General features: G+C 41.4%; 1 protein-coding gene across 1 annotated transcript in view; it reads left to right on the top strand.

Annotated features, from left to right (window-relative positions):
- Nucleotides 1-7,029: 7,029 nt before the first annotated feature.
- The window catches only part of RHOJ (ras homolog family member J), an 84,409-nt gene continuing 78,456 nt past the window's right edge, over nt 7,030-12,982 (top strand). The window contains exon 1 of the mRNA XM_042943446.1: nt 7,030-7,606. Within this exon, the coding sequence (XP_042799380.1) occupies nt 7,363-7,606 (244 nt within the window). The 5' untranslated portion in view covers nt 7,030-7,362. The remainder of the gene's footprint in view (nt 7,607-12,982) is intronic.

A 12,982-nucleotide genomic window follows, 5' to 3' on the forward strand; every position in this document is an offset into this window, starting at 1 on the left:
CAGATTTGTTTGAAGCTGTCTTCTTTCTCCTCTCTCTTCCACTTATCCTACTGGGATTTGGTTTCCAGATCTTTCCTCCCAGGCCCTATCATGCACAAACACCAAATCTGAGATCTGAGCTGAGGTCTCATTTAAGCACTGGTAGTCTTTCTGTCTCTCTTTATTGATGCAGGTGATTTCTAGATGCAAATTAATTAGCAAAGGAGCTGTTCAGGAAGTGTGATCAGACACATTAAATACACAGAGTAGAATCACATTTCCCTCTGCATTTAGTGTCTCATCCACAAGGAGTTGATCGGTAACCTGCAGGCTCTCAGGAGGATTTGGAGTTGTTTTTCTAGCAGGGGTGAAGATTTACACGAATCTTTCTCACTTTTCCCAATAGATCCCACATGTAAAAGGGCAATAAGATGTGGCAGGGCCCTAAGCACACAAAAGTTCAGCCTGTGGCAGTGACACCGATGCTTTCCCACTCAGACAATGACCAATCCAATGACCTTGGGCATCTTGGGCCTGTATCACTAACAAATTGAAATAATCATCAAAGATCTTTGAAGAGGTAGAAGATCTGTATGCTTGAAAACTATAGAAAGCTTATGAAAGAAATTGAAGAAAACACAAAGAAATGGAAAAACATTCCATGCTCCTGGATTGGAAGAACAAGTGTTCTTAAAATGTCAACGTTACCCAGAACAATCTACACATTCAGTGCAATGCCTATCAAAATAACACCAGCATTCTTCACAGAGCTAGAACAAACAATTCTAAAATTTGAATGAAACCATAAAAGACCCCAAATAGCAAAAGCAATCCAGAAAAAAGAAAACCAAAGCCAGAGGCATCACAATCCCAGACTTCAAGCTGTATTACAAAGCTGTAATCATCAAGACAGGATGGTACTGGCACAAAAATGGACACATAGATCAATGGAACAGAATAGAGAGCCCAGAAATGGACCCACAAATGTATGGCCAATTAATCTTTGACAAAGCAGGAAGGAATATCCAAAGGAAAAAAGACAGTCTCTTCAGCAAATGGTGTTGAGAAAACTGGACAGCAACATGCAGAAGAATGAACCTGGACCACTTTCTTACATCATGCACAAAAATAAACTCAAAATGGATGAAAGACCTAACTGTGAGACAGGAAACCATCAAAATCCTAGAGGAGAAAACAGGCAACAACCTCTTCCACCTCGGCCGCAGCAACTTCTTACTCAATGCGTCTCCGCAGGCAAGGGGAACAAAAGCAAAAATGAACTATTGGAACCTCATCAAGATAAAAAGCTTCTGCACAGCAAAGGAAGCATTCAACAAAACTAAAAGGCAAACGACGGAATGAGAGAAGATATTTATAAATGACATATCAGACAATGGGTTAGTATCCAAAATCTATAAAGAACTTACCAAATTCAACACCAAAAAAACAAATAATCTAGTGAAGAAATGGGCAGAAGACATAAACAGCCACTTTTTCAAAGAAGACATCCAGATGGCTAACAGACACATGAAAAAATGCTCAACATCACTCATCATCAAGGAAATCCAAATCAAAACCACAATGAGATACCACCTCACACATGTCAGAATGGCTGAAATTAGCAACTCAGGCAACGACAGATGTTGGTGAGGATGCAGAGAAAGGGGAACCCTCTTGCACTGTTGGTGGGAATGCGAGCTGGTGCAGCCACTCTGGAAAACAGTATGGAGGTTCTCAAAAAATTAAAACTAGAACTACCCTATGACCCAGAAATTGCACTACTAGTTATTTATCCAAAGGATACAAAAATGCTGATCCAAAGGGGCACGTGTACCCCAATGTTTATGGCAGTGCTATCAACAATAGCCAAACTGTGGAAAGAGCCCAAATGTCCATCGACTGATGAATGCATAAAGATGTGGTATCTATATTTACAAGGAATATTACTTGGTGATCAAAAAGAATGAAATCTTGCCATTTGCAACAGTGAGGTTGGAACTAGAGTGTATTATGGTAAGTGAAATAAGTCACTCAGAAAAAGATAAATATTATATGATTTCACTCATGTGGAATTTAAGAAACAAAACAGATGAACATAGGGGAAGAGAAGGAAAAATAAGAAAAACACAGAGGGAGGCAAACCATAAAAGACTCTTAAATACAGAGAACAAATTGAGAGCTTCTAGAGGGGTGTTGGGTGGGAGGATGGGCTAAGTGGGTGATGGGCATTAAGGAGGGCACCTGTTGGGATGAGTAGTAGGTGTTATATGTAAGTGATGAATCACTGAATTCTATTCCTGAAACTATTATTTCACTACATATTAACTACTTTGAATTTAAGTAAAAATTTTAAAAAATAATTAATTGAGGGGCATCTGGGTGGCTCAGTGAGTTAAGCATCCAACTTCGGCTCAGGTCATGATCTCACAGTCCGTGAGTTCGAGCCCCGCGTTGGGCTCTGTGCTGACAGCTCAGAGCCTGGAGCCTGTTTCAGATTCTGTGTCTCCCTCTCTCTCTGCCCCTCCCCTATTCATGCTCTGTCTCTCTCTGTCTCAAAAATAAATAAACGTTAAAAAAAATTAAAAAATAAATAAATAAAAAATAATTAATTGAAATTAAAAAAAAAAAGATCTTTGTTTGGCTCCAAGATGGCTATTTCTACAAGCTATTCCTGCTCCATAGCCTTAACAGAGAGACAACTCAGCACCACCTCAACCTTAAACTTGTCTACCTTCCAAAACATAACTCTTCAATCTGGAAAAGCAGGAATCAAAAAGAAAATTTCTTTCCAAACTTAACTGTCTCTAGATTTTCCAGTTAGTAGGAATTTGAAAGATTCCTAACCTCTGGGCTTCCGTGGAGGGAGGCCAAATTTTTTTTCTAATAATCAGAGCATCCATAAGCCTGGAACACAGCTTTGTATTCAGAATTAGGGTATGCAATACTGAAATACAGAACACACGCACACACACACACACACACACACACACACACACACACACCTATACCATTACTGGCCAAATCAGCCTCTTCTGGGACAGAAAGAAGTCTCTACCTGCCTGAGATTCACAAGTAACTACTTCTATCAGAATTAAGAGATTTGGCAAAAAAATAAAAATCCTCCAAGCAAGAAAAAAGGAAGCCATTTCTAGAACTCTAAAAAGATCATATCCAAGAAAATGTGGCTGATAAATGATTATGATATCATATCACATGATATATGATTATAAAACGGGCAATAGCCAGAGGCTGAGTACAGGTGGTCTGACAAAAAAAAAAAAAAAAAAAGGCACAGTTACATGAGGGTTCCTGATAATAATGACTCACCTTCCTTGGGAGCAGCTGTTCCAGTCCAGGTCAGTCCTAGGACAATCTGTTAAGTTTTAGCAGTGCTCCAACTGATGTTAAGGGTTAGGTCCTGTGGGAGATTTGGGTCAGAACTCCAAGAACTACACAGCCCCTTTCTGTCTCCCACCTGCCCACCACTAGAGTCCTGATTTCCACATTAGCCCTAGAGAGGGCTTCCTGTGGACCAGAGGGTGACTCGAGACTGGGCTGGACATCTCAGAATCACCATAACCACAGCACATCTCACATTCCCGAGACTGGAGTCAAAACATTCTCCTACGTAGAGTCTAATCCAGAATCAGAACATCTGATCCAATAGGGGCGCCTGGATGGCTCAGTCGGTTAAGCATTTGGCTCAGGTCACGATCTCACAGTTTGTGAGTTCGAGCCCCTCATCAGGCTCTTTGCCATCGGTTCAGAGCCTGGAGACTGCTCCGGATTCTGTGTCTCCCTCTCTCTCTGCTCCTGTCCTGCTCACACTCTCTGTCTCTCAAAAAGTGAATAAATGTTAAAAAAAAAAAAAAAAAAAAAAGAATATCTGCTCCGATTGCCTTATTTCCCTGTGCAACTTGTAGTTTCAAGCACAAAAGAAAAAAAAATAGGGGAGAAAATTCTGGCCAGTTTTATTAAAGTCATACTAAAACTGAAAGCAATCAGAAGAGTCAGAAATTTTGGCAAAAGTGCTCTGTTGGCACTTGGGAAAATTCATGTGAAGCCAAAGCCCGGAGTACAAGAGGGAGCCAAGGAATTGAGATCTCAGAAAAAGCAGGAAATATCGCCCAACAAAATTTCACCACGTACTGGTAAGTTTGTGTGAACTTGGTGCTGGAGGTAAACCAATAATTAATGGCTACGAAACCACCACTCGATCATTCAAACGGCCCAAGATCCTTAGAGCACAGGCATCTGGTTGAGAACGTGTCAGCAAATGGTTTTCATACCACTTGTAAATTCATAACTACAAATTTTGGAATTAAAGTATGTTCTTGACCATTCTACCTGGACAAGGAAGGAGTCACAGTTCTGTGGACTCATGGACCCTAGAAGAACGAGGCTAAATTGTCTTTTCTTTCTTTAAATTCTGTTACTCTGGCTCAGGTCAGTCTTTCGATATTTAAAAAGATTTATTCTCACATGCACAGTGTGATCCATATAATCATCAGACTATTACATTTTTAACTTTTTTTGCCATTTTCCATAGGATGTCTCAAACATTTTTTTTAAATAAATATTCAATTTGGGAGCAGCAAACAGTAAAGAAACAAGTTTGTTTTGAGAAACACAGCCAACATTCTCAATAGCCATGCCCCATCCTTGCATACAATTGGATCTGACAGATGTACCCATCCCTTGAGTTAGAGATAAAGGACCACAACTGGCAGCTTCCAGTCTCTTAAATGTCCCAATTTGTAGTCACATAGCAATTGGCATGAAGTTAAATATCTGTGTCTGATGGCATAAGGTTTAGGTTATACACAGATGTGACTAAATTTCACCCACTCCAACTTCTCAGTTTTCTCTTAGGCCACATGTTCAGTGGGCCAAGGCCTATCTGTAGCGTAAGAATGCAGGCTGGGCAGCCGTTGTTCGAGAACTCCATATTTGAAGGGAATATTTACTCCATGCCATATTTACTGCCTGATCTCAGGGACGAGCTCAAAGTCAGAACCCCTTCAAAGTTCTGCCAAACACACATCAGCACAGTGTGTGCTCAAGTGCCCTTGTTCATCTTCAGTTTGGGGTTCTTAACACTGTCAATCACTCATTTACCTGCATAGACTCGTTTGGAGGCCACCCTCACACTTGAGGTTTTTTTTCTGGAAGAAAAACATAAGTTTTCAAGTTGCCCTTTTATTATCCCATATGCCGGATGTTTCCGGTAGACCAATGAAAATAAAATTATATAAATCACATGCGGTCACAGGTGCCTTCAAATGCTCCCTCACGACACTCAACACAAAGAATTCAGCTTTTGTGCTGCTAGCATAACCTCAACCAACCAAACTATCTCTCTTACCTAAAACTACCTCTAAACTCTTCAGGCTGTTCACCAGTATTTGGCTCCCTCCTTCCTGGCACATGGTAGGATTATACTTCTGACCCTGTTGAACCTAGCAAGGGTACGTGATATGCTTTGGTCAACAAATGCGAGCAGAAATGTCACCTTGAGAAGGAAGTTTTAGGAGCCAATGCCACTTGACCACATTAATTTCTTCCTCTGCCAAGGTGATCATCAATGTTCTCAATGTGGCTGCTCCACCAGTCTAGCTCCCTGAATGAGCATGACAAAAATATGCAAAATAGATAACAATGCGAGCAAGAAATACACGTGTTACTTTAAATAATTGAGGTTTGGGAGTTGTTTGTTATGGCAACACAGCCTAGGAAAAAACTATCGGGATCCTGAACACTATGGCGAATGTTACTATAATCCAAAACAGAAGAAATTTGCAGCTATATCTGTTACACTGTAGCATATATATGTGTATGTAAAATTATATATATATATATATATATATGTACACTATAATACTACATATTCTATATGATATATTATTACATTATATATATTATAGTTAGCCACCAATTAAAGTAGATTTCTCTCCCATCTCCTCCATAAAATAACAAAAAAACCTCCCCAAATCAATTGGATGATCTAAATTGCTTGAAAATAAGTGCTCACGAATCTCAAAGAAACCAATTCCCCCATAAAAAAAAGTACTTGATCTATTTGTCAAAATCATTTGCAGAGTTCCACATCTTCTCTAAGACCAAGTACATTAATCAAACATAGGGCTTCAAAGGGGCTTCATTCTGAGCAACCCGATAGACAAATAAATTAGCTGTCAATGGCTCCTTTATAATGGAAGAGAGCCAAGCTGACCCAAGGGGAAAGGAGTAAATCACAGAGGGAACCTTCCAAGCAAAAGCAGCATTTGGGGACCCGAAGCAAACCAATAAAGCCTTCCCGTATACTCTTGTTTCCAAGAGTGTGAGCCAAGCACATGTGTGTTTATTCGCTAATAAGAAGATGCAAACGTCTCACATCTGGTTGATTTCTTAGGTGCTACAACCATAAAGATGTCTGTGTCTGGAATACCTGCTGGAGCGTTGTGCTCAAATGTGGCAGCTCATAAACCTGATCGCTCACATCATAGCTATGATCCATAAGAACGTTTCCCTCTGAAACAATGCACTTCTGGAAGGTTTTCTTCTCTGTTGCTGGGATGAAATGCTTGAGGTTTCTCCTGTAGGTACGTGAAGAACTGTCCATTTTTAATTTGCAGAGCTTTTCTCTGGTGACTCAGTGAGGGATGATGTCATATGTTATCCCACAACGGCTGGTGTGGTTCTCTCTGCTCACTTAAACCATTCCCTCTGTTTCTGTGGCAGACAGCGCTCTCCAGTTTCCATCTTTCGTCAGCTTCTTCCCAGCCAGCCCCAGGCAAACAGCCTCCCCAGCAGCAGATGAAACAGGAAGTCTGACAGCTTGAGTCTGCAGTGGGACCCCTAGTGTTTTCCCCGCTCCATGCCCTGGCGGAGTTCCCCGCAAGTACAAACACACACACACACAGAGCTCCCATTGTTGCAGCCTTCCCCAGCCCACTGAGCCTAATATGGAATGCAGCAGGAAACCCATGATTTCCTGATACTCCGCAAGCTGGAGGAAGCAAGGGGAAAACTCCATTAAAAAGCCCAGCTTTCCTCCATGTTAGATGTAAAGTGGAAAAGGGGGGGGGGGTAGATTAGCAGAACTGCGGCCGTCTGGAAGAGCACAGCGAAACCCTTGGGCTGTTGAAATTTCTAGACTGCCAGGAAGCCCCTAGAATTCAGAGAAAATGAGGGTTTCTTAACTCAAACTGTAGGGAAAGGGGACACGTGCTTTTAATCATTCTCCCCAACGTGCGCCACCTTTCTTGGCCAGTATGGTAAGCACGAGGGCAGGTGCCAGCCGCCTGGGACAGGTCTGTGGAATCCAAGGCAACCTAAGGAAGGCAGCGTGATCTGGAGCCTGCCACTCGCTTCCCGCGCTCCATGGGCTCTGGGAGAGGCAGGAGAAGGAACAGCAGCTGCAGGGTCACAGCAGCTGGAGCCGCCAGGATGAACTGCGAGGAGGGAGATGACAGCGGCTGCGGCTGCAGGAGCACGGAGGAGAAGAAGATGTTGAAGTGCGTGGTGGTGGGCGACGGCGCCGTGGGGAAGACCTGCCTGCTCATGAGCTACGCCAACGACGCCTTCCCGGAGGAATATGTGCCCACTGTGTTCGACCACTATGCAGGTAAGAGGAGGGGCGGGAGCCAGTCCCTGCACACGCGGGGAAGATGCGGGCGGCGACACCCCAACCGCAGAGGGGCCTGCTTGATTTCCAGGGGCACTGATGGGCGCGGGCCCGGCGGTGGCCCCACAGCGGGGCGGAACCCACGGCCGAGGGCTTTGCTGCAACTCTTAGGACACTTTGTGCATCCCTTCGTATCCAAAACTTTTCCCCCCCACTTCAATCAAATGAGTAACACTGGGAAACTACCCTGAACTGCTCCTCCAGGCTTTGGGGCGGGAGATCTTACTCAACGTTGGCCTGAAGAGTTAATAACTTTTTATGTGAACGTTCTAAAATGTAGTGCAATCGCAACACAACTTTTTCACCAAAAAAAAAGAAAGAAAGAAAGAAAGAAAGAAAGAAAGAAAGAAAGAAAGAAAGAAAGAAAGAAAAAAAAAAAAAAAAAAACGTAGGCTACTGTAAACTTGAAGAATTTCATGAACTTGCTTTTGAGAAACAAGATTTGTTTTGGAAATTAAGAGAAAAAGTAAGAAAATGGAAAAATTGAGATCAGTTAGCACATTGACAAGTACACCTACAAACTTTAGAACGTTCAAAAAAAAAAAAACAAAACCGATGAAGTTGTGGCTACAGTATTTTAACTGTCATGCCTTAAAATATTTTGTGTCCGATTTGATTGAAAAAAGAAAGTTACCACTAACCACACAACTGGTGAGAGAGGTATTTTTGCCACTTTTCATATATTTACCTCATGCCATTTCATAAATGAAATGGTAAGATTAACAAACATTAGAACACTCATTTTTCTAATGAATTCATTTGGTGATGTACTATTGTACATTTATGTTCCCAGGGTTATAGATGGGGGGAGTATTAAAAGATTTTAAATATCTATTAGGCAATCTGTATCTTGAATTAAAAGAAACATCTGTAATGAATATGTTTTTAAAGTAAAAATGAAGATAAAAATAAAATTTGAATCATTTTAAAGTATATCCAGAAAGGATCAAATCGGACACAAAATATTTGAAGGCATGACAGTTAAAATACTGTAGCCACAACTTAATTGTTTGGTGTTTTTTTTTTAATGTTCTAAAGTCTGTAGGTGTATTTGTCAATGTGATAACTGATCTCAATTTTTCCATTTTCTTTTTCTCTTAATTTCCAAAACAAACCTTATTGTTTCTCAAAAGCAAGTTCATGAAATTCTTCAAGTTTACAGTAGCCTAATTTTACAACTTTTTTCAACAGAGTGATCAGGTTGGTGAGTTATCAAAGATTTGAGATTTCACAAGAGGAAAATTTCCCTTCCTTCACCTTGGCTTTGGGTCAGGTTCAGCAGGGGGGGAAGTGACACAGGAAACCTGTGTGAATGTTGGCTTTGCTATGTGGCCATTTGAAATCCTCTTTCTAGAGGAAGTAGCTTCTTTTCCACAGCTAAACAATCACCTAAGTCCCACCCTTCGCCTATATTTACATGGTTTATGACAATACTACATAGCAGATAGAGAATCACAGTGAAAATAGTATCCACTTCCCAGAAGCTTTTTCTATATTTGTGAAAATTAAGAGCAAATTTTCATGCTGATTCCCTTAAGTTTTTCTGAAAATATGACTATGCCAAGAGAAGAACACTTTAATGAGAACAGAATAAAGAGAACAGGAAAACTTTTATGCGGAGAAAAAAGAAACTAATAAAATTAAGAGGTCTGGGACTTAAGTAAGTTACTAAGATGTGAACTTCTTAGCAAAGGTTTTTTTATTCGACACCTTCTTTCTGCCAGGAAAGAAAAACTGGCTGGTACCTAATTTCAACAACTTTTAGATCAAAGGAAGGGCCCAAAATATACTAAAGGGAGAGGCTTAAGTGCTTTTGAAAATGATGCATCCTGATCCCCATCTATTGGTTGAACTAATTATCAGTCCAGTATAAGGAAGAAAGAAGACAAAACCAACTGTAGAGATAAAGTCAAGCTATAAAAAAATATTAGAGATCAAGCAAAGGCTGAACTACCACCAGTTTCCACTAGGACCAAGTTATTTTATATTTCAATTGTGTATACACTTACTGTTATGTGAGCATCAAAGCATCTTTTTTTTTTTTTTTAATTTACATCCAAGTTAGTTAGCATATAGTGCAACAATGATTTCAGGAGTAGATTCCAGTGACTCATCCCCTATGTATAACACCCAGTTGAACATCGAAGCATCTTAAAGATTTTGGCTACTCTATGATTTTACCTCTCAGGAAATCACAGTCACTTTACCCAAAGCCATACTTTGCACATAGTAGACATTCCCAAACACTGTTACTTTGATTTACACTCTGTACCTTTCTAGGTACACAGTCATCTCACAGGCTTTCAGTTAGGTTATAAAGGAAATGAAGACATGAGCCTAATACATCTAGGGTCACAATGAAGTGAACGTTTCCATTCATAAAGAAATCTTCCCCATCATAAAGACACGCTCCTTTTACCACTGCCCTTCCCATATATGAGCTAATTGAATGTAAATCCTTATGCAGTTACATGAAAACCTTCAGTCAATTGTCAAAGAACTAATGCTGTCTTCCCCATGTGGAAAAGTATCCAGTACCCTGTCCCTGGGTCCTACTGGCCCATTCTGAAAGGACAAGCAGCAACTGAATTACCGAGTCTTTAAAATACTGCAGTTCAAGGGACACCTGGGTGGCTTAGCTGGTTAAGCGTCCAACTCTTGATTTCGGCTCAGGTCATGATCTTAGGGTTGGTAAGTTCGAGTCCCGTGTGCCAGGGCAGAGCCTGATTGGGATTCTTTCTCTCTCTGTCTCTCCCTGCCTCTCTGCCCCTTCCCTGTTCGTGTGCGTTCTCTCTCTCTCCCTCTCCCTCTCTCTCTCTCTCTCTCGCTCTCTCAAAATAAACTTAAAACACAAAAAAAAGTAAAGAGAAGAAAAACGCAGTTCAAGTCAAAGAGAGCCTGTCCCTTGAAGATTTTTCCATAACAGTGGCCCATCCCAGGAAAGTGGACATATAACAAGAAGGGTATGAAGCATACCAATCAGGATGGGGGGCGTTGAAGCCAGACAGCCCACTTCCAACACGGGCACTGCCATTGCCGTGCGGCCTTGAACAAGTTATTTAACCTTTCTGTGCCTTAATTTATCACAAATGGACAAAAAAAGGACCATAAAGGCATTAGGAGTGTTGGTGAGGCAAAATAAATAATACATGCGAAGTTCTTAGAACAGTGCCTCACACATGATAAGTGTTAGGTACCTAGCAGCTACTATTATTAAGAATAAGTTCTCGGGGCGCCTGGGTGGCTCAGTCGGTTGAGTGTCCAACTTCAGCTCAGGTCATGATCTCACAGTCTGTGAGTTCGAGCCCCACGTCGGGCTCTGTTCTGACAGCTCAGAGCCTGGAGCCTGCTTCGGATTCTGTGTCTCCCTCTCTCTCTGCCCCTCCCCTGCTCATGCTCTGTCTCTCTCTGTCTCAAAAATAAATAAAGTTATTTAAAAAAAAAAAAGAAAGAATAAGTTTTCTACACTTGCACACAGTTATGAAAGGAAATTAAAATGTAACTAAGACTCCAACAAAGAAAACCATAATTCTAGTGGTATCCGTCAAATGGAGTAGGATGGTGTTAAATGCATGTATTGTCTTATAATACAGTTATCACATGTATCGATAATTGACAAATATGCATGGAGTAATAGTAGTGGGATATTAAATTGGGAGGGGAAATCTCAGTTTTGCATGAGTCCTTATGAAAAAAAGTTAACAACCAGATAGAAAAAAAATTTTTTTTTACGTTTTCTGAATCTTAGTTATTTTCCCTCCACCCAAATGTACGTCTCCTCCAGGCATCTTTCCTTGACTGCATAAGGAGAGCTCCTTGTTCCATCTTCAACCTATCTCCAGAAAGGTGTTTACTTTGTAGAAGACGAACGACTTCAACCATGCAGAGCAATTTGTCTATTTCCTTGTGTTCCCCACTCCCACCGTGCTCTGAGCTCCTGAGAGAGAGGGTAGTGTCTTGCCAAATCCCACAGTCAGTTCTCAGTCATCATCTACTAGATGGCTTGGAGGCTTTTTTTATGGCTAATTACTATCTCTCTGCTTGGTTTCTGGGATAACAGGTTCTCCTGGCTTTTATTCCCCTCGCTTGGCAAATCTCTGTCCATCTCCTCTGCCGCCTGCCCCATCTCCTCCCCCCCATTATATGTTGGCACACCTCAGTGTTCGGCCCCTCAGTTCCCTTCCCTATTTTGCTCATGCCTAAGTTGGTTGTATCTAGTCTCATGGCTTTGAATATTATTTATATGCCACCGACTCCCCAGTTTATATCTCTGGCCCTGAGACTCAGATTCATATATCCAGCTGCCCATTTGAATATATAATAACATCTAATTTCTCAAACTGTTAAAACAAAATTCTTTAACTCCTCCCATCTATTCCTCCCCTAGTCTTCCCCGTGCAAATACACGACCACTACCTTCCACCCAGTTGCTTAGAACAAAAACTTTGGTATTACACTTGACTCCTTTCATCCTATGACAATACCCCCCACCCTCTCCATTCAAACCATTTGTTATTACTCTGTTAATACTGTTATTTCTTTGTTACTACTGCCGATCAGCACAACATTCAAAATACATCTTAAGTGCCATCACTTCTCGCCACCTACATTGCTTCACTCTTGTCCAACTCACCTCATTTCTCATCTAAGCTAGTGTGCTCACCTCTCACTTCCCTGCTTCCAAACTTGCCCTCCTCTTGTCAGTTCCCCACACAGCCGGAAGGGGGGCTATCCATGGCCCAAATCCTCCAATCCCTTCACACTCAGACCCCGTCAGTTATCATGGTCTACAAGGCACTCCATGACTTGACTTGGTCCCTGTTACCGCCACACTCTCCTCTTCAGTATTTCTGCTCTAGCCACACTAGGCATCTTGGTATCCCTCAAACACACCGATATCCCACTTTCCTTGAAGACCTCACACTTGCCCTTCCCCCAGCCTAACACTATTCCCCCAGATCCTCTTCAGCTTCGATTGACCACATTATTGAACACATTCACACACAAACACACGCACACACACACACACACACACAGAGTCGCTCTTTAACCACTTATACTGCTACATCTTTATTCATAACGTTTCACACCACCTGGCATCACCCTTACATTTATTTGGTTGCTGTTTTTATCCCATACTGGAATTTAAACTCCGTGAGGGCAAGGACTTTGTCTTGTTCACTGCTCTGTCTCCAGCTTTTAAAGCAGAGCCCAACATACAGTAGATTCTCAATAGATAGTTATTGCATAAATGAATTAGTATGTCTTAGTCATCTTTGTCTCTCCAGTGCTTAGGTAATTTCTGGCCCATTGAAA

Source organism: Panthera leo, chromosome B3 (assembly GCF_018350215.1).
Source record: "Panthera leo isolate Ple1 chromosome B3, P.leo_Ple1_pat1.1, whole genome shotgun sequence".
Classification (NCBI taxonomy): Eukaryota; Metazoa; Chordata; class Mammalia; order Carnivora; family Felidae; genus Panthera; species Panthera leo.